The sequence below is a fragment of the Pyxicephalus adspersus genome, chromosome 5, assembly GCF_032062135.1.
Source record: "Pyxicephalus adspersus chromosome 5, UCB_Pads_2.0, whole genome shotgun sequence".
NCBI lineage: Eukaryota > Metazoa > Chordata > Amphibia > Anura > Pyxicephalidae > Pyxicephalus > Pyxicephalus adspersus.
The window spans coordinates 119,012,860-119,040,766 of NC_092862.1; the positions used below are offsets into that span (position 1 = coordinate 119,012,860).

Below are 27,907 nucleotides of genomic sequence, written 5' to 3' on the forward strand. Positions count from 1 at the left end.
TTCACAATGTCTAATCGCAAACTTGATACATTTCTCTTCTAAACAGACTACAGTAAAAGGGGACAAAGCTTCACAGCAAATTATCAACTATGATACATTGTTCTCTCAAAACCACCTTCATTTTATTTTACCTGCAATGTAATGAACATGTGTTTCACCAATGGACATATATATTTATACACATAGTTTTAGTATAAATAAATATAACCATCGGCGTCCATCAATTTCAAATGGCTTACAGCAAAAGGCTCAACTGTATATATAAGTGTATACTTATATTTATATATATATATTCTTTAAACAGGATATTTTAGCATATTGATTGTTAAATCAGTAGTACAAGCTATCTCTGCTACATATAATTATAGCTACAATAGTGAAATATAACACACATGATTTCACTCCGCATTGTATTCAAACGGTACCTTATGAATTGGGACTAAATACTAAAAAAAACTGAAATAAAAAAAAAAAAAAAAAAAAATTGACCATCAAGACTTTCCACCAAGCTGCTTAGTACATTTACCAAAAACAAAGGTGATTTTTTTTTCTGTAAAAACAGATTTTAAAAAAATCTTTGTACAAAGAATGTTAAGCGCATAAATTTCATCCTTGAAGTATTTCACACATTAATAAAAAAAAATTTTAGAAATATTTGGAGGATCCTACTGTCAGCATTTTATACATGTTCATAAGACAGTTGTATTTAAATTAATTCTAAATGATACATTCAGAAATGTGTCCCATTTCCCAAAAATTAAATAACAATTAATCCTTAAAAATTAAAAAAACAAAAAAACAAAATAGGATTCCTGATCAACTTTGAAGGTCAACCTGGACTTTCATTGAACATGCAATTTTGTACAAAGATGACCTTCAAGAAAAACAAGAAACAATAATACATGCCGTTTCTATAGTAAATGTCATCAAATAAACAAAAGTGTAGAGAATAAAGTTTTTATTTTCGAAGTGTAGATAAAGTTTAGATATTTTGTTTTTTGATGAGATGTTGGGGTTTTGGAATCTGATCACTTAGCGTTATATTATTTTTAGAGAACCAAATTTGATAAAACCTCCCCAGAGAACATTGACAGTAAAATAGATATGTACTTGTAGCTAAGGACAGGTTTAACTAGAGAAACAACATGGATTGAAGCTTAAGGTTTTTCCTTGAAAAATGGTATTGTGCGGATTGACAAAATAGTTACAGTTATTAAGACGCCAGTGATTACATTTCAACCATACAATAAGCTTTTGAAATTGATACTTCAAGGCGATTAATTGCATCTTACTATGATTCTCCATGATTGGAGACATTAAAATACCCTTGGACCAGATTCTTCAACAAAAGAATCCAAGAACCACTATGTACACAAACGTTTGACACATACGCAAACACTGACAAAGCCAACTTTTCTTTTCCGTTTGATTTACAGAAATATTACCAAAGAAGTTAATTTTCACTGAAAAATAAAATGGACGTAAATTCATCTCACCCATTGCTTCCTTGAAATAACATAGAATGAGTAATGGGCTCTGACTCTATCAAACATTGGCATGTTAAGCACAAGCAAGGCATGGACTATTTTTTTAAAGTGTAACTACCTGTGTGGAAATATACCTGAAATATAATGTGCATCCAAAGCTAGAGAGTTCTTACTTAAGGAATGCATTTTTTCCTACTAGTCCATATTCAGCATTTCATGAACAACATATCAGTCATTTTGGATTGATATGGGGGATTAATAAAAAATAGGGCTTAAACATTTTTTTTTTTAAATTGAGAAAATTATAATAAAGATGTTACTTAATTTAAAATAGTATTTCCTATATTAAATATTTGGCACATAGTAAAGTCACTTTGGGGAAATAATTACTTTTTTGTCTTCGTACTCTAGGCAATTTTCTTTCCAAAACACTATCTTTCCATAAAGTTCTGGGTGCCTTTATAAATACTCTAACCGATTTGAAACTTGCTTTTCTTCTAAAAAATAGCCATGTACAAATTTAAACAAAAAGACTGAACAAGCAACATGCTTGACAATATTCTAAACAAATGTCCCAAAGCAGACTGGTTGACAGGCTTGCAAAAATGTATAATATGAAACAATTCAACTGATAGGATGCTATGAAAATGGGAAGGGAAAGTTCAAATTTTGTTTTTGTATTTTCTTTTTTTTTTTTTTTTTTTTTTTGTTTAGTCAGTAGTCAGTTTGATACAAAAGAAACAGACAATAAAAATTATGCACTTCATAACTGTAAAGCAATACTGTTTAACAGAAGCTATGAGGTAATTGGTTTAGAAAAGTCACTGGATCCCAAGAGTCAGATCAATAATTACAAGACAGACTGGTTGACAGGCTTGCAAAAATGTATAATATGAAACAATTCAACTGATAGGATGCTATGAAAATGGGAAGGGAAAGTTCAAATTTTGTTTTAATTTTGTTTTTGTTTTTTTTTTTTTTTTTTTTTTTTTACATTATTCAAATTTAAAAATCCATACAAGGTCCTTTATATTTTAAATGGCATAACTGTAAAGCAATACTGTTTAACAGAAGCTATGAGGTAATTGGTTTAGAAAAGTCACTGGATCCCAAGAGTCAGATCAATAATTACAAGACCATTAGAAAAAAAAAGTAGGTAAATGAAGAGTCAAATTCAGAAGCTTTACACAGCTGTTTTGTTCCTCCCTAGTGAAACAAAGGCACAAACATATTCTTGTTTAGCTTTAAAACATTTAAAAAAAGTGTTCCATCACAGAGGAAATTACAAAAGATTTGAGGTCTTATCTTAATCCATGAGATATACAGAATGCACAAAATGTTAACAGAATTATTGTTATTAGAAAATACATGATCGCAATAAAAGGTATGCATATACATAGAATAATCCACAGAATGACATTCATTTTACTTTAAAAAATTGCTACAAAATTTTTCAAGGTTCCAACAGAATTTTTTTTCTATTGCATTTGAATATTACAAACATCTACTATCATATTTGTAAAATTATTGCTGACTTATCCAATCTACTAATTATTATACAAATCAGGTAGCTAAATTTTCAGATTGGCATACTTTATTTAAAAATAATTAACAATTACAGGAATGTAAAATGTGCATTGAGAATTCATTTTAAATGGAGTCCAAATACTTGGGAACGTTTGTGCAACTATATTATAGAATATTTAAATAGACCAAATACCGGTATTTTGATATTCCACTACACGTTTAAAGTTTTTTCAAAATGAAAAAATATTGGTATAAAAAAATTTAGGTAAATCAGTAAGATTTTTTTTTCCTATTAGTCTGTGGACTGGCATGTCTAGATATTACTTGACAAAGAAACACCAAAGTTCATTACCAAGGTCTGGTTAGACTTGAATTGTGTGATACATATATGTGTGTGAAATATTAAAAAGCAATCAAATTCAGGAAGGGTGTTAATTTATTAAAGTTTGCGTGCTACTACCAGAATATATTCATAACCAATGTTCAATGAACTTTTAAATGGCTCCCTAAAATAGAATCATTTTATAGTCTACCTAATTTTGTTAACCTTTGGTTAAGGAAGAATATCGCTTCTGTAAGACTTTGAAAAATGTAGCAATAATTTCCTTAGGCATTTATCTTTGAGACCAAACATTATATTATAGTTACATGTCAAACTGATTTAATCTAAAAAGTACTCAAAAGTTATGTTCAATGTTTAATGACCAACAAATGTATAGTTACATTGTAACATTTCAGCCACATTTCTTTGATAAAATGTGAATGTATCAGGTTTTTTGTGGAAAAAAAAAAAAAAGATAGAAATGACAGTGTACCAAGTACAATGACTGTCGTGTACAAACATTTTACTGCTGTTCAAGCCAATTTAACTGCTGAATGCAATACTTTTGTTCAAAACCAAATCTCTATGCAACATTTAGTATGTATCCTAATCCTGTACATTAAAGTAAATGATTACTTTGGTTACCTAAAAATTAAAAGTCCTTTTTATATGAAAGTCGTCTGGATGAATTTAGAGTTTATGTATTCACCCTGAAGAACACACCTTGTGATGAAAATATATTTTTTATTCTACTAAACAGATAACATAACTGATGTTACAATAAATATGCATAATTTGAGTAAATTAATATTTTCCTTATAGGGAATATTTGCTTATATATTTCCACATACTGGTTCTAGATGTTTTTATGTTCCAGGTTTGGTGGTTTAGTACTGGAACAACATAATATTAAATCGTCTAAAATCATGCTAAAATTGGCATTAAAAAGTCAGGCACACAATGTGCCATTTTTTTTTTAAAAACATTCTAATCACATGGGCATACTGTCTAAAAAGACATACATCTTAATAGAAGGCTATCAAATCAAATATGGCACTTGTACTTAGGACATTAAAGCTTCTCAGATTTTCTTGTTTTTAAATTAGGGGAGGAAAGACAGAACAGCTGCAAAGTTCTTTTTTTTGAATTTCACTTCAAACTGAGTGAAATTGAGAGAGAACAGTAAGCCTTTCCGATGAAAATAAATAACGGAAAAAAAAACTTAAAATTTGGATATCCAAGGTGCAGATAAAGAAAAAGACCAATTTAGTCTTTGTTAACAGTATTTGTGAATAAAGGCACATTAACAAACACATAAAAGTATATATGTAGCTTGGGTCTAGGTGAAAGAATAAACAATGTTAGCCCCCCCCCCCCCAAAAAAAAAAATATATATATTAATTGAAGGGCACTGTAGAAAACTACCAATTGCAAGAAGATGACTCATTTCAATCTTTTTCTGCAGCCAAAGACCATCCAGATTAGGAATGAGAGAAAAAGAAAAGGCTTACTGTCTGGTAAAAATAGGCATGGCTAAAAAAGCCATTACAAATGTATGAATGATACCAAATTATCGTATTTACTCAGTTAATCTACAAATTTGTACAATTATTTACAATGGTGCTCTTATAAAAACAAAAAGGTAGCACTTCCTAAGAGATTCTGAAAATTATTTTTTTTTATTTTAATTTTTTTTTTAAATTCCCTTGTCAGAAAAGCCAACTTACATTAAAATATACTTACTACAAGACAACACAACTAAAAATATATAATAAACTTATACAAGTACAAAATTCTGAGGTATTTCTGGTTTGAGGTGGTCTATGGTCATGACAATTTTGAAATTTTGTCTACTTTTTCTTTTGTAATTGAACTCCATCATGTAATGGATCAAACACAATGTGTAAACTGTGCTGTCACCCAACACCTGTGGAGGTCTACCTTGGAAGCCACGTAAATTGAATGTGTTTATTTAAAAAGAAAGAAAAAAAACTAAAAAAAACAAAAACAAAAACATTGCTTGTTTTGCAGATGAAAATGTATCCAAGTATTGAATCAGCAGCATCAGAAACATTCACTGACTTGAGCAAGGTTATGGCAAATCTAGCGGGATCTGAATATGCACCAAGCTAGGTTTTAAAATCTGAGGTACAGAGAAGGAATACCTGTAGAGCAACACTAATGCAGGTCAAAAAGGTTGTTTTTATGCATGAGAACAGATTGTTTTTATTTAAAGCTTTTTTAAATGGTTGCTAAGCCCATGGACCTGTTGATACTGGTGTGAAGTCACCTGGTTACCTAACAAGATAGCTGACATTTCCTGAACATTTAAGAATTACATTTCCAGTATGCCGATGTTTTAAATTTCCCAAACGCACTCTTTAGACCAGGTCTGTCCAACTTACTGCCCTACAAGTATAAAAATGTAATTGTCCCTGCAAATTCTGCCAGCCAGCAGTTAGGCCATGAACATTGGCCATAGCCAAGGAACTGCAAGGTCAACATTCTTAGGTAGTATACCCAACTATGCCGTGAGGTCTTCCATTCTCTGTCCTAGTTTAGTATGGCAATGTTCTGCACAGAAAAAAAGCATCCTTCCCCTTCTAAATAGGTTTACCTGAGAAGTAGCTTTGTAGCAATAAACCATTTGCCAAATGCTGCAATGTGCAACCACCATCTGCCCTGCCCACAGAAAGAACCTCTGAAATATTAAGCTCTCAAAATGAGAGAACATTCTGTTTTGAGTTTCTCTACATGTTACAAAGACACCCGTTAGATCCGTAAAAGACACAACAGAAAATTTTTGGAGAGCTAGGTCCAGAATGTAATAGAAGGTGATGACGGTTGTTGTTGTTGTTGTTGAGAGGAAATCCTGTTTGCGGAAGGTGTATCTTATGTAACAGTCTTTAGCTTACTACAAAGTTTGCAGCATTTTGTAGGTGGTCTCCAATGGGTCCTCTTCTGAGAACCTCACACATTAAGAGAAACCAACATATTACCCAAAAAGTTACTTGAGGTTCTAAAGTACCTTCACCTTTTTGCATTCATAAGTCGGCACCTGAATGCTTGCTGAGATGTTTTGATTTCTTTTTTTTTTTTTTAGTTTTTGATTTTTTTCTCAATATTCATATATTTATATATATTTACATAATAGAACAACGTGCTGGTAAATTGATCCAACCCATCCCCACAAGAAACAAAATAATAAAAATTAGGAAAAAAAAAATTCTGAAAACGAAAACCCATAATAATAAAAAAGTCAAGTTAAAATAGCAGCTGCATTCATGTGTATGTGTGTAGGTGCATTTGTTTTATATATATATTTATATAGAACTTTTTTCATAGATTTTTCTGCTGTTTTGAACCTTGAGTCTGGAAAGACAAAAAATACCAAATGACGACTCATATACTGGACTCTTTGGGCGGCAAGTCCACATTGGTGACAGATGTAACAATGGATACAAGGCAGTCCGAGGTAGTGCCATTCACTGATTTGCGGATCTGAGAAATGCGTTCCTCCACACAGCCTGCAGACAGCCGTGCTTCCGCATCGTGGTCCCAGCACTCTTCGATTGTGACACACAACTGTGCCAAACCCTGACAAATAAGAAAGATTAAAGTAAATGCTTGCTCTCTGCATTAGTTAAAACTATAATGTATTCAATTTTGACAGATGTAAAAAAAAGTTTCTTTGTGAATCCGCACTAGTGGACTCACCGGTGCACCATCAATGGGCGGGGACTCACCGGTGCACCATCAATGGGCGGGGACTCACCGGTGCACCATCAATGGGACTCACCGGTGCACCATCAATGGGCGGGGACTCACCGGTGCACCATCAATGGGCGGGGACTCACCGGTGCACCATCAATGTGCGGGGACTCACCGGTGCACCATCAATGTGCGGGGACTCACTAGTGACCTGACTGAGATCAGACTTGCATAAATTGACTTTGGAATTTTTTTTGAATAGTTTGGTTCTTTGCCAGGGACTCAGAAGAGTCAATATATAAATCAGGTATCTTCAGAAGGATGTAAACAATGGATTCAATACTATCTATAAGAAAGTAGACCTTTCTTGTATAAGCTTGTATATAGAGTTGTCACCAGGACAAGTGTCCTCAGTGGGAGCTTTAAACTTTAACCTGACACCTCTGATATTCTTGGTCAGCTGGAAAACCTGGAGTGTCTAAAGTAGGGACACAGACAGCAATAAACCAAGACAGACTCCAGACATCCCCAAATATCTAGAAGTAATTGGCTTTAGATCCTAATAATTAATCAATTAAAAATTAGAATTAGGAACAATAATTGCCTGTTCATGAGCATTGCTAAACTCATTATAAAGAATCCTGGATATAAAGCGAATCTTTTGGTTTTCAGTGTCATTCACACTCCCTTAAACAAGCATGCAGATAACCACAGGACAATTTGGGGATTATCCGAACACCTGAGCTGAATAGTCAGTGATTCAAATGGTACTAAAAGCAGATGATCAGAACACCAACCAGGTGTGCAGATATATGTAGAACCGGGTCAGAAATGAAAGCTTACTAATCTCCTCTTTTACAAGTTCTTTTTCAAGCTAGTCAAAAGCTAATGCACGGGCAGAGCAGTATTTGTGGCACTGCCTAATTTCCAGGGCAGACCAATGTCCTCTATGGTCAAATCAGTGTGATCTCTACAATTAGGCTTGGCAAGTAAAAATTGTTTTCTTTATGTATCACTCCTGACTCTGCAAATTAGTTTTAAACGAGACCAGAGAGAAGATAAAAAAAAATACAGACTCTCTAACTTCCTGGTTGAGTGACATTTGAAGATCAGGAGATGATACATCTCAAAGCAGGTAGGATAAATGATATTGTAATAAAATACGATTTAGTGGCACTTACTGGATGTTTTAACCAGTGGTCTTTAAATACAGGACGCATTTTCTTATGCACCACTACTTCCTGCAAGTCTTCTAAAGATGGATGCTGACCAATCTCTTCTTCAAATGGTAACATATACTCATCAACAGGCCCTGAATAAACCAAAAATACACACAAAATTAATTTATTAACATAATAATAAAGAAACTGATTTTTTTTTTTAAGTAGGCATTCTGGTAGAGTTGTATTTTTATTTTTCATCTGTTTTTATCTGTAATGTTATTGATGGTAAGGCAATCAGGTTTTAAAACGTTTGAGAAAAAAAGGCCACCAAAAAGGTCATTTCACAGTGGCAATTTGGTAGCAGAGATCTGTGACAGCTACAAATCTTTGCTTTTTTCCCTAGTGATTTGTAGCTGGATACACAGCTATGGTTACATGCAATGTTAGAGCCATTTCGGACTTCCAGTGAGCTCAACCATTTCCCCTTCATGTGAATGGCAGAGGCTCAACCATTTCCCCTTCATGTGAATGGCACAGATTGGGAATCATTTTTTGCATTCTGTGGCAGATCAAAACGAGGTTACTAAAAGCAACATGCGGCTTTCCGCTGTGCCGTTACTGTTTGAAGATTTGCACCATTGCTGCAACTCCATGCATATCTCGTTACCTGAAGTATGGTTTGCCTCTCCCAGTAGTACTGCAAAGCCACACAGTTTTACAGCGCAGGTCTGAATAGGCCCTTACAGGTTGAAAAAAGTTAATCAAGTTCAACTAATGGGTTCAATCATTTATATCCGACTACACTGCTCATCATTTGTTTTAAATAATTTCAAATCATACAAATCATTTGTAATTTTACACACACCCCTATTACTGACCACAATGACTTTTTTCTTAGCAGCAAAAATGCTAAGAACTACAATGCCGGAAGTGCTACAAAATCACCAGTGAGACATAGACCTAACAGCACAATTTATACAGTTTAAAATTTGCATTTGAAACAGCTAATGGAGAAAATTAAGCATTGTTATGTTTAAATATTTCGGAAATCGAGAACTTTACAGCCTTACAAGTAATTATACTTTTCATTACAATATATTATAACAACCATAAAATAAATGATAAACACCATATCAACTTGCAAGCTAATGTCATATTATGATATCTCTTGGTGGAGTCAAAAACTTACCATCAGCAGCCGTACATCTAGATACAATCTCCCACAGGACAAGTCCCATGGCATACATGTCTATCCTGAGAAAGGCATCTCGCTGGAAGTTAATTGCTCCTTCTAGCACCTCTGGAGCCATATATCTCCTGGTTCCAACCTAGATAAAGATAGTAAAAATTTGCAATCATATTGTTTAGGTAATATACTAGTCAGAGTTAGTTTAAAGTGTATCTAAAACTAAAAAAACAAAAAAATAAATAAAACTACACTGGGCCTTATACTTAGGTCTAGTCAGTGACTCTGCAATCCATGCTGGTTCTTGTAAATAACAGTGATGCAATTTTATGTTTTACAAGAAAAAAAACAAATTAGGAAATAGGGGATTCGGATAGCACGGACAGTGACAGCCCTTTGCTTAAATGTGGGATGTTTACAAAATTAGGTGAGGGAAAATCTCTCTAAAGGAAAAGGGAAACTATACAGAGTTGTCACCAGGGCAAGTGGCCTCAGTGGAAATTTTAACCTGAAACCTCTGATATTTTTAAACTTTTAGTTCCAGTGGAAATGGTCCGCTGGAAAAACTGGAATGTCTAAATTAGGGACACAGACAACAATAAACACAAGACAGATTACAGCCATCCAAAAATACCTAGAAATAATACACAGAACTGGCTTTGGATCTTCTTAAGGAATTCATTAAAAAAATTAAATTAGAAAGAATACTTGCCTGCCCATGAGTATCACCAGGAGGTTTTCCAGGTTCAAACCGTACAGCCAACCCAAAATCTGCCAAAATGGCCGTCAGGTCATGTCTTAACAATACGTTCTTGCTTTTAAAATCTCTGTAGAAGAATAAGTATATAAAAATGAAGGTTAACTGAATGAGTTAAGAAAACACAGATAGAAAAAAAATAACTGTAAAAACTTGGCAAATTTTTGTGCCAGGATCATCATTTTAAACAGGAACACAAGACAGAATTATATTTTTATCTAAAGTACTTTTTTTTTTACACTGATCACTGAAAAGTAGAAAAATCACTGGCTAAAAAAAGAAGTCCCCAAACCTGTGGGGGCAGTGTTACGATCTGGGGGTTTATAAGGTTCACCAATGTTGTATGCCCAAAAAGTGAGTTCAGCTGACGATCGGAAAATAATTAATGACCAAGTTTTTCCACCAATTTTTTTTTTTTTTTTTTCTTTTTAACATAGGCATATTTCAAGATGATAATGCCAGGATTTATTGGGCTAAAATTGTAAGACGAGTGGTTCAGGGAATATGAGGATTCATTTTCACACATGGATTGGCCACTAGAAGGCTTAAACCTCAACCTTTTCAGAGTCGTTGGGATGTGCTGGAGAAGACATTACGTGGTCCGACTCTCCCATCATCAGTACAAGAGACAATACAGTGTGTGAATATATCTGCCTACCCCTAATACAAAATATATAAATTATTGTTGCTTTCAAAGAAACATTAGTTGGAAGTAAACTGCTATATGTGTGCATATTAGTAGACCCTAGAAGATGTTATGATATTCCTAAATGAATGAAATACATTTCCCCGATCCTTTCTGATCAGAAAGCTGAGAAATGAGCAGCAAGCTTAAGACTGATATCAAAACATACAAAGTAATTTACACAATCAAATTAAATAAATGTCAAAATGTACAGAGAAGTAGGGTTAATTTTATAGTAAAATATGTTTAATTTACAAGATATCAAATGTGTCTGTAATGTGAGTTCTTTCGTTCTATTTGAATACACTATAGTCTACATTATTCTGGGTGTGTTTGCGTTGAATATTACATTGCCGACAGTCATTTTTAGATTTGCATATGTCAAGTCCTTTCAGCTGTGTCCACATCTATTAACATATCTGGCTTATTAACATAAGGCTTTACTGTATGCTTTTCCCCTTTATAAATATGAATAGGTTGACAAACAAGAAATGTAATTATTGAAATTTTACGATTCATTTCACTTAGCGCCATGCACCAGTGATTTGCCTATGTTAAAAAGTGAATCATTTTAATTGGCTCATTGGCTCGCATTTATAGTAGAATTCACTGTCTTTAAAGTTCCACACTGTCAAACGTTTCATTGCTCTTAAAGTACAGCCTCTAAAACTGTACTTCTGTGCTTTTACAGTTTACATTTATTTCATTTATATAGCGCTGGCAATTACTATTTATTAAGTTGCTGCTGTGAACTATTCACATGATTACTTGTCCACAAAGGAACATATGATTTAAAGCCACATACACAGATCGGATGAAAGCAAATTAGCCTACCTACAAGTTCTTGTTTTGGATTGCGGAATGAAATCCCAGGGCATTTAGTGGAAACCCACACAAACACATGGGGAACATACACTGATTAGACAAGCTTTAAAATCCACCTGCCTAATACTGAATAGGTTTCCCTAAACAGCCCTACCCATCAATGTACTGACTTCACAAGTGATGGAACTTGTAACTTCACTTCACTGTGATGGAACATGGATATTTGGTTTGTGCAGCTTTAGCTCCGCTTTGAGTCACATTTCCTTCACTAGGCTACCTTCTTCCCATTATGCATCCTGCCATCAAGACTTTGATTACGCTGTTACAATGTGTATCCCGGTTGAGTCCTTTGATTACTATGTGATTACCTAATGCTGGACAAAAAGCTTATCTCCAAGTCAAAATTAACCCCCCCCCCCCGACTACCACTACCACCACCCACCAGCTCTCCGCCCACACCTCATTTAATTTTCATTTGCCAAAACCCTAGGGGTCAGTACAGGTAGACAAGAAAGATCAGTGGTAATTTCAACCCGGACATATTACGTTTTGTGTAGGATCTAGGAGACTCCCGATAGATTTGTGTGATGGCCAACAGATGTGCTTTGGTGCACTTCAGCGGTATTTATTTTCACCTTAGGTATGCATTCATATATTTATTCCTAAAAGTTTCCATGAAAAAAAAAGTTAGGAAAAAAGTGCTAAGTAAGGGCAGCAAGGTTGGCTCAGTGGATAGTACTCTTGCCTTTGCAGTGCTAGGTCCCCCGTTCAAATCTCAGCCAAGACACAATCTGTAGGGAATTTTGTATGTTCTCACTGTGTTTGCGTGGGTTTCCTCTGGATACTTCACATTCCAAAAACATGTAGGTAGGTCAATTGGCTTCCCTCAAAAATTAACTATAGATTGTGTTAATGACATATGACTATGGTAGATACGTTAGATTGTGAGCCCCTTTGAGGGCCCGGTTAGTGACATGACTATGCACTTTGTAAAATGCTACGTAATATGTTGGCACTATATAAATTTTAGTTAATAACAAGTAAAGGCATTTAGCTAAGACTTCAGCACTAAGAACTTGTCTTAAAAAAAACTGACTAAGAAATAAATGTTGATTGGATATGATAAGTTACTGCAGTATGACTAAAGCCTTTTAATCTTTGTAGTATTTCTTTTGTTTTCCATTAGCTTCAACTTTTATTCAAATCATGCAATCAGCACAAAGAATGAGCCATATAAAAACGATTTCTGATAAAAATACAAAGCCAAACTATGTCTTCTAGTTGACAAACAGAAAAGCAAATCAGGTGACTGTAATGCTTCCACAGAAAGCCATGAAATAGAAGCATCTTGTGTGTATATAACTCTTTGGTAGTGAGCATATTAGTCAGAGCAAATCAGTTTCACCCAGCTTGAGACTGGCTCCATCTGTACTGGCAAAGCCATTACCTAGGAGCCGTCAGCACATTTATATTTAAGATAATGGGTAGGCTGCAGCTGAAACGGCAACGCTCCCCGCTGTGAGTTGTCCACGCCGTCTCCTTAGACGACTCCTGGCATGTGTAAATGAGAAACACATTTCAATCATTTGCATGGTGCAAGAATGTATCCTAAAGAAAAACTTTGAAAGATTCATCTTTCAGGTCCTGACTAATAAATAACAGGCTAATAGTTGGAAGAATTTTGTCATTAGTCAGGACTACGTTCACTTAATTTATGTCACCAGTAGGAAACAAAACGGATGTTCAGCATCAATAAGGTAACCAAGAGACCAAGCAAAGAATCTGGCATTATGACCACTAACAAGCCTGAAATGGGTCTAAAGTACTGCAGACATGCCTCACGGCCGAGTTTGAGATGATGATAATAGATAATGTCATAAAAGTTTTCTCCTAACGATCAATTCACAAACAAATACTTGCTAAGGTATGGGATCTGTATTTTTCATGTGATGCCATTGTTTTCTCTTGAATCATTTAATTTCACGGAGTATTGTTTTATCACTCAGACTTACTTTTATCTGCTCTTATTAACACAAACATCACTGAAATATAAATTTATTGCACAATGTTCTTTTTGAACTGACTTGTACAGCTAGTACAGTCAAAAGAAAAAAAAACTCAAAAAATCATTAAAAGGTGTGCAATAAATTTAGCTGACCCAAATCTATTTTCAATTTTAAAAAAGCAAATAATGTATGGTAACAGAAACACTGCATACATTATGCTTTTAGGAACAGAGCCATAAAATACCATAAATGTCTGGTCTCTTAACATATTGGTGTATTTAAAGCAAATATTGCCAGAAAGAAAAATGGCAACACACAAACTTCAACAAAATTATATGGGGTGTTAAAAAAAGAAAGTTATGCTGCTTTAAAAGAAACAAAAAACTGGTTACATCACTCAATGTGTGTGCAGAATTTATATTTGTATGTTGTTGTATTGCCTTACGGTATATTGGTGTTCTGTTTATGTTCCATTTATTGTTTGGTTTTCCTGTTCTATTCTAGTCTTCTTACTATTTTTACCACTTAACCTTCCTTTTCTTTTCTCACTTATTTCTGTCACTCTGCACCAGAGGTAGGCAAACTCTAGCCTTTAGGACGAATACGGCCTAGCCAGTATTCCAGTCAGGCCTATTGCCCACCTAGTTATTTATTGTTGGATCCAGCCCAATTGAATCGCCGCGTTATCATCAAGTTCCCGCACAGTAACCCCAATTACAATGCCTAAAGAGCAGAAGCAACGCGCAGCTACCAGTCTCCGGAAGGTTGACCTTGAACGTTGTGTCTTCAACCCTGAACAGACTGACGAATAATTCTTCGTCCAACGCCGCAACAAAGCCCTGTGTTTAGTGTGCATCGACACCAACAGCACTTTCAAGAAGTTGAATCGCAAGGGGCATTTTAATGCCAAGCACACGCACACGTACAGAGACTACACCGCGGATGAGCGGAAGACTGAGGCTGCTCGTTTGTAGTCACGGTTGGAAAAAATCTTTCCTTGGACACCTTGTTTCTTCTGGCCTAGTATGCCTTCTTGACCTCCTGAAATAGCCTAGTAGTCCAAAAAGTTTGCCGACCAATGCTTTAGACCTGTCTGTTTTTCAATTCTGATATATAGATCTTGTTATACCCTACTGGTAAAATACAGATCTGACGTACATTTTTCAACTATATTTTTTTTTAAAAAGATCCTATAATAAAGAAATATTGAACTTTGAAAAAAAAAATAACTGACTTCATTTATAGATGTCCGACTCCATATCTATTGTGTGCGGTTTTAATTGGATTCCAAAGCAGAATTGCAGTCCTGTAAAGCAGGGTCGGCTAATGGAAAGCTTGTTATAGCTCCCAACTACAGAGAAAAGGTGCCACTGTGAACTGCTACAGGGCTAAGATTGTAGTTATGTAGTATCCAAAAGTGTATTTGCCTTTATTTTCATCTAGAGATCTTGCCAGTATCACACTTCCTGTTCTAGGTGATAATTACCCTACACTGTATGTATGTAAGAGCAGAATTGTCTTAATATGCTGCATTCCTGGTTTGTACTGTACACACTTTTTCTTCTCTCGGTTACATAGGCAGTGGTGTTTTGCATTCCATAGCTAGAAAGACAGATCCGAGTCTATTTCAGTTTATAGAAAGTACAAGGATACATGTTTTTTGGCAGGTTTATTTTTATATTAGCAGAAAATGTGCTGAACCTGCAATATAGAATACATATTCTACATTTTAGATACACTTTAGGTACTTTATCTTTAATGTGAGCAAACTCAAATTTAGGCCCCTAAAAACATGGGTTGAATATATCTGCAACTCCTGTGTATACAGAAGTGTCCATATCATGGGAGAATTCTCAAGCTTACAGAAATAAGCATACCATGGAGTGGATTTACTAAAGGAGTTAGGAATGATAGCTCTATTCACTTTGGATACCTAAACAGGTGCAGATTGTAAAAACATTAATTTCATGTTTTGTTATTGAATAATTGAAATGATTCTTCACTCAAGATGTTATTTCAGTTAAAGCAGAACATTTACTACAAGAATATGTAATTGGATATATATAGCTGATGTGGTTCTAAAAAACACAGCTTGCTGGCTGGTGTTCTAATTCTCCTTTATTTCTCCCTGAATCACTGTCCCAGAATGAATATGCAGTTCAGCTATTTGTCACACAACTTATGCCTCTGTTACCTCCATGCTTGCTTTAGATATGTGACTGAAACCAAAAGATCAGCTTTACATCCAGACAATTAATTTTTTTGGAATGAGTTAATCAATTGCAGCTTCTCTCGGTGATAGGTCTACTTTAGGATTATCAAATGTTAAAAAGTGTGATTATTTCTTAAAGATTTGTGTACGCTTACAGACTTTATACTTGCAGTTCCAGACATCCAATTGCTAACATTTTAGACAAACCTGCAGCAGATTAACCGACATTTAAAAGACTCTCTTGCAATAAGTATTTAGGGGCGATCTTATTGGCAGCCGGGTACTTTAGAGACGAATTTAGGATGTAATTTTATATATTTATATTTGGTCTGTGTAAAGCTTAAATTCAGCTTTGTCTTGTTGTATAAGAGAACAAAGAATTACCAATGTCAATGTTAAAAGTGTTCTTTGTACAGCTGGTGCACCACCTGTACTAGTTCCTGGAATAACTTTATTTGCATTTTAAAGGCCCAGGGTGGACACCCGGCTCACCAGCCTGCCATGATTATATGGTAAGGGGATGACAGCAAGCACTCCATCCTTCCAGCTTTCCACGGCTGCCTCCCTTTCTCTGAGTGAAGTCAGATCCTCAGCTTTTCAGTGCAGGGTTATTGGCTGTCAGCCCAGGCTAATTAGGGACACCTGTGCAATCTGCGGGAGACCTTTTCTGCTGGAGTCATACACAGGACAGACGCAGGCTGCCACTGTTATTGTGTCGCCTTTCAACATCTGGTAAATTCAGCGCAGGGGATGCGTGTGCAAGAACAGAGTTAACTCTAAGTACCTTTTACATCTTGTTTTATAATTATGAGCCACAAGATGATTCCTTTGGTGACAGCTCTATGGAAAAGATAGATATTACACAATGAACAACTACGATTCATTCATACCTGTGTGCAATTGCAGGTTTGTGCCCTTCGCCTTTACAGCGAGGCACGTCTTCATGAAGGTAAGCCAACCCTCGCGCCATTGACTCTGCTATGTGGCACAGTTCATTCCAGTTTATGATGTTTCCTTTTAGATAGTCTGTCAGAGAGCCCTTGAGCAAAAACACAAAGGGAAGCCAGTTAATTTTTTAAGCCTGGACATTTTAGTGAACACATTGCAGGAAGTGCAATTATAACTTGGTAAAATGTGAGAATTGCTTTATTCAGTTGCTCAGCAGTGGAAAATTTGTGCCTGTAGTAATAATCTGCCCACTAGGTGTCATTGTTACTTCTTTATAGAATTTTCATGTCAATATGTTTCGGAGGCAGCACTATATAATAATATAAAGGCGTGTGAATAGCGACAGAATACAGAGCTGCTTGGGCAGATCATAAAGGAAGAGGTGAGGATAGGGTATTTAAGTTTCTAATCTTCAAGGCCAATATTTATTTATGAAAGTAATTTTTTTTTTTATCAGTGAGTGCAGAGTCTCCATCCCGGTTTCCTCCATATCCAAATATCGGGAAGGATTTTAAGCATGTTTCTTTGAGCTAACGGATCCATTGTTATTGTTCTGCAGTATCCGTGTGTTCCCTGCTGTACATTAAACGTGTGCAGCGGCTCATGGAGGAAAAGAGACAAAGCTACCTTAGCAGTGACTTTTATTATTACATCTGTACATGAACCAAAGTTGGTTCACTCAGCTCATTAATGAACATTAATAGTTACTTATCATAGAATTGATAAGGTTAATAGAACTTATCAACCGGATGGCTGATCTTATTCCATTTCCACTTGTGCGTGTCTGACAAGCTGTATATTTGAATTAGCATTTCACAATGTGAATTCACCATTTATCAAAGTGATCAATCAAATGTAAACATCCTTAGCATATGTAAAAGTCTTAAAGGAATAAAAAGCCATTTTCAATCTATAGTTTTGAGCTGGCTATGTAAAGAAGGATAGAAATGTTCACTTACATACAATCTGTAGCATGTGTAGTATAGCCATACTGTGATTATTGATTCTTCCATCAGTCTGCTAAGGCTGTGACTTACCCTGTCATCTCAGCAGTTGTTTTGTCACCACTGACATGATAAAAAGGATAGTGGTGGAAAGATCAACAAACACAGTAATGAAATATGGAAAAGCACACATGTAAAAAGATAACTACTTCAAATGAATATTCTGAACAGTTACTGTGTACTAAAGTTACAGAGGTGGGGGGGGGGGGGGGTTTGGCATGCAACCAAAAAAACAAAACATATATCGTGATTATGTGGTTATATGTGGTTGTGTGGTTATACCACACCTGCAAGTAGATCTATTTTTCTACTTCTTTCAACAAGGCAACAACACTATTTTTTCTGCAGTAAGATCAAGCAGCAGTGTTGCCCGCAGAACAGGCCATCCCCAGATGACATTTTAAGCCATTTTAATCCTGTTCAATTCCAATAAAACATGTATTTAGTTCCTAGCCTAATATTTACCAGACTGCAGTAAATATGTTCAGTTTTAGTTTACAAAAAATGATTCTGCCTATATGAAATCTTGACCTAATACCTAGTGTTGGACAGCCCCACTAAGCAGTTGTAATGGTTTTCTTTTTCCAGAAGTATAAATTATATAAAGAAATTTGGTGTATTATAAATATTCCTGGCAATGGGCTGTCCCAACCACTGTAACGGTCTCTTTTGCTAGACAGCTTGTCTGCCAAATGAAGTGAAAAAAGAACTCAACTTTTGACCATATCAATGGGTAACAAAACAGACTTAGTTGTTTGTGCTGATTGAATGAATCAAACACATAGTCCATAGTGCCACCTTTGATTAAAAAATGAATGAATTTCTCTTGGAAGGTGACAATGAAAGTGCATACAATTATCAAAGAGTGGCTTTGACTATAAAAGTGTGGTTATATTTAGCAATGCATGTCTAAGGGTAAGTAACAAAAGTTCCTAGGAAAGTCCACACCTACTTCAAATTTAAAGTAACCAAGTGAAAACCTGAGACAGCTTTTGTCTGTAGTTTTCAGTATGGCTCCAGTGATATATACAGCCAACCATTTACCAGCAGGCATCTGACCTAATAGGAAATTTTACCTTTTCGTGGAAAGCAGTGATTATCCATAGCTCCATTTCCAGGTTTGTTCCTCTCTTCTCAGCTGCAATGAATTGTAAAAGATTTTCATGTTTCATGCCAGGGGTGGTAAAGATTTCTCGCTCACTCTGCCAGGACTGCTTATCCTAAAAAAAAAATAAAAAATAAAAAAAAAAATAAAATATTACCAATATTGGGGTGAAAAAATGAATCACAAATGAATCGAAAAGCAAAGTTATTGTCAATGTGCTTTATAGAAAGGTAAAATATACTAATACTGTATATCAATCTCCCCGACAATTATACTTGATTCTCGATCAAATTTACCTATACTTAAGTGAGCAGGATGCCAAGATCTCCAAAATAAAATATATTTAAATACCATATCCATTTAGAATACTTATATAGAAATTGTAAAATGCTGGCTTAGTGCCATCATTTCATAATATAACAATTTTTCCCTTGTTAGTAAGGCAATAAACAATCCTCAAAGGTCATTTCATTCCTGCATGCTTTTTGGCAGGCATGTATATGGCTCCTTATATTGGTATGAGAGCACAAAGGGCAATGATGTAGGGTAATGGAAGGTAGGACATGAATCTTACCCGAGAATCAAGCCAGATGATAAAGCAGAGAATCAGAACACAAGAATAATACAGAGCAGGGCTATCAGGTGATCTATATCTAGATTATAAATAACATTGGTTTCTTTTGAACCATGTCACTTTATGTAAGAAACAATGGTGAAAGATCACCTTTAAAGTCAGGGAATGTACACATATCAGACGATTCTTGTCCGATAATGGAGTCAGGGCTGATATCAGACGAGAATCTGGGGTGTGTACAACGCTCGTCATCCTGATGACTGTCCTGGTGGGTCCACAGACAACGTACAATCGTAATGAAAGTGAAGGGGAGAGAGAATGCAGAGGGGTGCCACTCCATAATTCTCCCCATAGAGCATAAGGGTGCTATATGTACAGCGCTCGTTCATGCATCGTTCAGTCTTTTGTCGTTGGAAAGGATCGTAAGAACCTTTCCACTGACATTTTATTGCACAAGTGTACTTAGCCTTAGCCGTATTACATTAAAACAAAAAAACAAAACACTGTTATACCGTTTAGCAGACACACGCATTAACTGCTACTCTATCATTCCTAGCCTACCCTGGGAGCTCCCAGAAAATCATACAACCCCAACAGTGCTTGGGCCCGATGACAAATTGCTCAGGGACAGAGTAATGCAGTGTTGAGGGTAAATGATGTGCTAGTGTTTACCAGTTCCAATGACGGAAGGGAGGGGTGCAGGCAATGTTGTAAAAGGAAGGGCAGGGGTCTTCGTGTGTCTATTCTGCAGTGTCAATGTTGGGTTGGTTTTTATAATGGCTCTGTAGCTACTTGTTCGAAAACTAAATGTAAATGAAATTGCTAAAAAAAAAAAAAAAAAAGGGGGGAAAAACTGTTCGTTTCTTAAGCAGCTAAACAGCACATTTCATGTCAAACTTGCACTGAGCTTTCAAAATATTTTCAGCATTAGAACACAATCTTGACTTAATGAGCACAAACTCAATCGAGCTTTTCTCTGGCTACAAAGATAGGGTTTGTACACGACTCCATAATTATTCTTGGAACTTTTCTTTTTTTTTTAATATACTTTTTTTTTTTGCCTTTGCTCCTTCTTCGAAGAGTCTTTTAGTGTGTGGAAAGAATTAGGTTCCTTCCAAATTTCCATTGCTGTTATTTTATTTAACTTAGAATTAGAAAACCTTACGAAAGGAATCAATGGTAAATCTACCTGATCAGAATGCGAATGAGCCCTCGGCACAGACGCTGGTACAATGAGGGTGCTCGATTACTGATTTACAGGGCACTGCCAGCTTTCACCTCCTGTGTGTGCACTGGTGAGGAGCCAAGTGTGGGTCACAGCTTAGTCTGTACAGTGTTTAGCACACACAATGCCATGGACAGGAGACTGTTTTTTTAATTTTAATGGTAATGAAAGCAGAAAAATCAAGTGATTTTTCTTCAAATTAGCGTATCCCTTATGCCTCTCAAATTCCCGGGAAGTACAAAACACTGTTCATTTAAAGGGCTATTTGGCTAATTATACCACAATGTGTCCATGTCGTGCAATTTGCATTATAGAAACAGCATCAACGAAATATGGAAAATCATACATGTGACAGTTGGGAGAAAAGGTACAATCATTATACTTGTTTCTTTGCCAATTGGCATTTTATTTTGGGACAATCAATGAGAGACCGGTAGGAGAATATTTTAATTAATTATTGGTTTTATTTTTTTGATGATAAATTTAAAGGCTTGCAACGCAGACTTTGTGTTTTCTCACCATCAAAACCTGTTCTTCCAAACAGAACCGAACCTGTTCTTCTTAATTTATACATGAATTTATTAGTTAAGAGTAATTTATTTTAAATTACCAAAAGATTTCAAGGACATTAATTTAATATAAAAAATATTGCTGAGAAAATGGTGGCCATAGATAGGATCAGCATCTCAAAGGAATAAAAATCATATATGAAGATATTGAAATTTGTTCTTCTGATGAAGCTTTAAGTGAAACGTGTCAAGAACAAAATATTATAAGACAGAAAAAGATTGGTATCAGACATTGCCAACAACAAAAGTATAATGTATGAAGATATCTGTAGATTATGTGATGTTGTTTTTATTGAAAAATTGAGATTAAATATTGATGACAGTAGTTTTAAAAAAATATGTCTGAAAAGTTAATAGTACCTAAAAAAAAAAAAAATAAAAAAAAAAAAACCTTAACACTTGTATTGTATGTATTCTATACACAGAATTGTAGAATCTTTTTGGGAATTTAGGATAACCAAGAGGTGTGGTACACCAATTAATAATTGAACAAACTAGTCATTTTTTTTTCCCAGACTGAAAGTGATCAGAATCTCCGATGTAATTGATTGTTGGTACACACAACATATGTACTCTCAAACAAGGTTTATCAACAAGTCTAACTGATTCATAAAGGAGTTGTGCAGAGGAAACTTGGATCGGTATGACTGGCCAAATTTAGATTTTATTTCTGTTTCACTTAAGATACGATTGTTTTATTCAATCTTAATTATAATTTAAAAAAAACAAAAAAAAAAAAACACAACTACCTGTGTACACCAGCTGTGAGACATACACAGCATTGTTTAATGAACAAATATAAAAGTTTGAACAATGCAGATTATGACCATTTGTCTTAGTGTATATTGTTTTTCGTATTTGTTGCTCTTTATTCTAGCTTAGAAAATAGGGTTTATTTGTAAAACTGCCTTAAAGCTAAATGTGGCCCATGCAAAATCTATCATAAAGACAATCACAAAACAATTCCAAGACTCTTTAACCAAAGCACTATCTACATATTAGGTATTTAATGCTGATACAGCGTAACACTTCTAATATTTTACGTTAATCTTTATGTAGAAAACAGAAGCAGTGCGAGCAAAAAGAAGGCGTGAGAGATAAAGTATTAATAAACCTCGATCTCTTAGATGTGAATAAATGAAAATTCTAATATGTAATAACTCATTTGCTTTCATTTGTAGAATTCCAAATTGCCTTTTCAGTCCCAATTTCCATTACTAACCATTTCAATGTTTTCTTTGTTGGCTAAATCTGTGGAAAATGGCCATGTATTTGTATTATAACAAAAAGTAGTTTCTTTATTCCAAACCATAATGTAAATAAGCTGCAGATTTTTATGTGAGCTTGACCCTGGAGAGTTCGCCGTCTCCACCGGGCCGAATTTTTCTGCCTGCTCAACACAATGGTTTAAAAGAGCCAGTCCCTGGAGCTCAAAGTACAGTGACTTAGTAATGAAAATAAAATTAAGGAAGTCCTGGGGATTGCAATGTCACACAGATTAATGTTCAAATCACCAGGAGCAAGGAATCTAAGCGTCTTGCAATTAGGAAAAGCAGACTTCTTGCTGGGAAGTTACCAAACTGCTTTCTTAAGGTCTCACACACTTTTCCTGCAGTATATCAATCGTGCTGGTAAATTTATCAGCAATGACAAGGGAGAAAAAGACACTATGGATAACCAGTAAAGTCAAGGACTAACTTTGGCTAGAAGAGAGTACATAGTATTAACCTTTCTAAAGTGCTGGAAACAATACAACCCTAAAAATGTTGGTTTTCAGTCAATGCTCAAACACCGATGTTATGGTGGAACCACAGGTAAATAGGTAAAGGAGGGTTTATTTAAGGTTTAATCTGCCATTTGGTCTGTCATATTCTATGATTTAAACCACACATTGGCTCACTGGGTAGCACTCTGGCATTTGCAGAAAGAGTAGCAGGTTAGAACCTCAGCCAGGGTGCAATGAGTTTGTTCCCCCCGTGTTTGTGTGGGTTTCTTCCTTTCCTTCATAAAAGTGCAGTTTTCTGTGTATTAGTTGGAAAGATGAGTGAAACAGTCAGACAAGTAAGGAGCAGCTGAGTGAATCACAAGTGAATCATTGTGAAAACAATATTATTTACCTAGGGGCAACCCAAGTCTATTCAATACTCAGCTTGGGTATACATGTGCATGTGTATTTTTTCTGCACAAAATAACAAAGGCCATATGAGATGGCCAGCAGTGGGAAATCAGCAGAAAACAAATCATACACGGAGCCCTGAACCATGTTATACCTGACACAAAGCAGCTCCTTCACCTCTCCTCCCTGGTGTGACTGAGAAGAAACATATGTGCAATTTACCTCTATAAACAGCTGGCAGGAGCTGTAAATCACTGAGCACATTATTACTACGATCTTCTGCTACGTTCTACAAATACTATACAATCAAACCACACTAGAAAAACATTAAATAAACAACAAAGAGTAACTGGAATGAAAAAAAACTAATGAAATTTCGTTAGCTTTCCATGTTGACTGATGGCACGCAACAACACTGAAAGCTTACAGCAGAACTCTATAAGAGGTATATGGGAAAAAAAAACAAAACAAAACAAAAAAAAAAACAATAATTCAGTTTTAGAGGTAATAAAAATGCATTTTATATGCAACTACTGCAAATATGTGAATGCTTGCTTAAATCTTCTTGCAGGCCCCTGTACAGGAGTCTGAGAAAGAGAAGGGCAGCACTGGCAGCCTATCAAGTAGTAATAAGGAAGATGCTTACAGGAGAGAGAATTATAATGATGCAATACATTTTTTTTCCCGGCTTCATCACTGACTAATCACAAGTTGGGGCTAAAGGTTGACCTCATTGCATTTTTCTGTACTGCTGTATTGGTAAGTCAGGTGAGCAGGTTAACTTTGCTGTCTTGTATGGCTATTAAAGTCTCAGGACTGGATGGGCAAAAATACAAATTCTTTGATAGGTAAAACAGCTCCTATATACAATTTTTAACTTTAGAGTATTTTGAGGTTGACCTCACTTTACAGTGCAAGTATCTGTATAAGAGAAGAAAAATGGTATTACAAAGGTTTTGACAATCCCGATTCCTATCTGCTTGCTATAGATTTTTGGAGGTGCAGAAAAAACTTCTCTAATGCAGAGCTTATAAGAATATGAAATAAACCAAGTATCTTGGGTTGGCTTGTTTGTTGAGAACAGATAGATGGATGACACCTTTTTGTTTTCTGACTGTATGAGTGATAGACATATTTCAATGCAGTGCATAAGTATATGTTAAAGCTGCTATCCAGGCAACAACTATCTGCTGCACACCTTATCTGGTTAAACAATATATTAGTATAGTTCATGGTGGGTATAGAGTGCATTCTAAAAAGTTTTGCCTTTCATCCTTTGAATACTAGTCAATTAGTTTTCTTAACTTGTCACCAGACCATTTGTTTCAGCATAAACATTCCCATAACATTACATGTGATTTTAAAAAGCCTGGAGACTGCTGATCAGTCCCCTTGAATGTGATTAAATCAGTCTCGGCCATGTAAGTGAAATTCAATTTTTCCCCCTTTCCGCTTATCTTGGCATTACCATGCCAAGTTTATGTAGGGAGGTCAGGGAAACGGTGGAGAAGCAAGACTGGTACAAAAAGTAAAACAAAAATATATAAAAAAAAAAAAGGAGGGGAAAGGTGGTACGGGACTTTTTAGGCATAACAATCCACGTATTATAAAAACCTATCCTATCTTGATATAAAATCCACAAGTATAGTAACTGGTACAGAAAGTAATTTAATCCTCCCAGAAGAGGGGAGGGCTATGTCCTGCAAGAGAGGATATTTATGTAAAGGAAAAACACTGGAAATAAAACTGACCTCTAGTCTAGCACCTTACAACAGTGGTCCTCATCAGCACCAGTGACAAAAATAGGCAAAACAGAACTGCATAGTCCTTTAGCAAATTAAATGCATATGAGGTTTCCAAGAGTTTGCCCATCATTAGTCTAGCATGTATGTTTCCTGTAAATTTCTTTTTCCCATTTTGTGGGGGGGGGGCCCTTGTTTTCTCACATAACTAATGGCCCTCATTACTTTCCAAGATGCTCATATGACCTTCAACCTGTTAGAACCTCTGCACTTTGCTTTCCTCAGGCAATAGGCAAAGCTGAAGTCAAGTTGTCAACTGCAATCAGCTTCAGGCAACATCTCGACACCATTTATAGAGCCACCATTCTACATTACTCAAACAGCCTGATCACGATGTAAAAAAGCAGTAAAAATATTATTGTTATCTAGCATTCAAAATGCCAATTTATTTTACAGCATTGTATTTTGAAGGCAAAAATTACAGGAGGTACAGAAAAACTTTTAGTCAACAGAATTATAGCAGGTCTGGATGAATCTTCTAGGGGGCAATTCTCAGAAAAACACACAGTTCTGAACTGTTAGGGTGGTCACTGCTTTTCTACAAGAGCCACATGCACAGTTTTCCCTAATCTCACAACTGTGTGTGTGTGTGTGTGTGTATATCTTCATTATCTCTTTAAATACATTTTTATTTATTTTCATTTTTACAGGAAATATCAGTTTTCCACAGCAGGTATACAGAATAACCTTGATAGAATAATCAAGGTTCACCTGTCATTTGTAAATGTGATGTATGTTCACTGGTAGTTCCATCCATATTTTGTTTTTAAAACCTGGATTACATTTGCAGGTAGTATTATTTCTTTCTAAAAGAAGTTCAGTATGATACCCGTCTTACCTGAACTGGAAAGATTTTCACAGCTACATATTCGTTCATCAGTCTTGCTTTCCAAACACAGCCGAATCGGCCCCTCGCCTTGATTTCCAATAACTGCAGGGGCTTAAGTCCAACTAATGGAGATGGTGGAGGTGGCCCCGGATCCTAGAGAGATAGACAAATACGTCATTGATCTTTTATGAGCGGGATAAGCTTCAAATATCTTCCATTCCTACAAGTCGTTAATTAGTGCATATTGCTTAAATAGATCACCTGCAATGACCTTTAAAGTGTGCCTTAGTGATTTTTGTTTAAGTCAAAGAATCCTTCATTAGGCCAACCAAGCACACAAAAATAAAATAAAAATGAATGGTAAAGCTCCCCAAGAATAAACACTACACAGAAATGTGACTGATTAGGAAGGAGTTGTATTGAATGAAATATTTTTAACTGGCCTAGACTGTTGCTATGGAAACTAAGAAAACACAGAATGGAATGGTGCACATACAGCATGAAAGTGGGGTATTCATTTAATTCTTTTGGCAAGCTTATTGAAGCAGCTAGGCCCTCTGCAAATCATGTCAGTTATGGCGAGACCTGTTTGATGAAGTGCTTCTACTTACACGGGCCCCTGCCGCAGCAAAGCTATAAAGCCCCTGATATAAAGCATGTAACATTTTATAGTCAATTAGCACTTTGGAATTAAAGGCATAGTAATCGTCATCCATTTACTCAAAAACAGCCATGTAGCGCTTCCACAAAACTCGCTCTTAAATTACATTTAATGTCAGGAGATGGTTATGGGCACAAGAAAATAAGAATCTCGCATCGATTCACAGTTTCTGGTGAAGAAGCCTTGACTGATAACAGAGAAGCTAACAGTAGCTCTCAGAAAGCATTAGCATATATCTTGATGAATGAAAATCAATATTGTTGTTATATGAGCTTTAAAAGGAAAATAAACTCGGGGATAACATATTACAGTTTAATTTTGGAGATTTCTTTTTACCCGTAGTCATGCTTTGTGGATAGGCTTAACGCAGATTAAAGCATTTTATGTAAAAATATATCGATAAACATAGGTATTGCAGCTGCAGTGGGTTTAAGATCTCAAGCTATAATTATTCAAATATTTACATGTCTTTCACATGCAGTAACTTCAAAACACTCTCACTAACCTCTGTAGCTGAATGCACTGTGGAACAAAGTTTACAAAAGTAAGCAAGCATTTCTCTGAACAAATAAGCTCTCCCTGTCCATGTATAACCTCCCAGCAGAGCCTCAGCTGCCTTCCAGACCTAATCTATGCTTTAAACATCACAAATTCTGGGAGGGGAGCCTAGGCGCTGAAAGAACCACCTTATGTACATGTTTTTGCAGTGAATTTAGAAGATTAATTTTTCCACAGTGCCTTCAGCTATAAAGGTTAATGATACCAAGGCATAAATAGTTACCTAATGATAAGTAAATACTTCAGAGCCCTGGTAGCTTGGGTTAAGGGCCTTATTAAATTATCATTACTGCATACGCTCAAATATACACTAAATCAAATATACTGACGAGTATAAACCCAGGAAACAAAATATAGCTGTCACCGCTAACATTCAAAAGAGTAATCCACAGAAACGCTAATTAAGTTGATGTAAATACATCCATGTGTGTGTTTTGTTTAAGCTTTTTAAAAGGGGGAACAAAATAAAATCACAAGATCTCAGTCTGTTTAATGTTTTCCTCTTTTTACAGATTAAAGCATTTTGTACTTTTGAGATGCTTATGATTGGTCACTTACCGTATTTTTCGGACCATTAGACGCTCCGGACTATAGGACGCACCAGGTTTTCCGCACGGGAAAACAAGAAAAAAAAA

The 27,907-nt window shown here is 35.5% G+C and overlaps 1 protein-coding gene across 1 annotated transcript in view; it reads right to left on the bottom strand.

The window, feature by feature from the left end:
- Positions 1-4,996: 4,996 nt before the first annotated feature.
- The window catches only part of ACVR2B (activin A receptor type 2B), a 111,884-nt gene continuing 88,973 nt past the window's right edge, over positions 4,997-27,907 (bottom strand). Inside the window, exons 5-11 of the mRNA XM_072412574.1 lie at positions 26,063-26,206; positions 18,910-19,053; positions 16,772-16,920; positions 10,109-10,223; positions 9,400-9,538; positions 8,229-8,359; positions 4,997-6,933 (exon numbers count right to left, since the gene is read on the bottom strand). Coding sequence (XP_072268675.1) covers positions 6,739-6,933; positions 8,229-8,359; positions 9,400-9,538; positions 10,109-10,223; positions 16,772-16,920; positions 18,910-19,053; positions 26,063-26,206 — 1,017 coding nt within the window. The 3' untranslated portion in view covers positions 4,997-6,738. The remainder of the gene's footprint in view (positions 6,934-8,228; positions 8,360-9,399; positions 9,539-10,108; positions 10,224-16,771; positions 16,921-18,909; positions 19,054-26,062; positions 26,207-27,907) is intronic.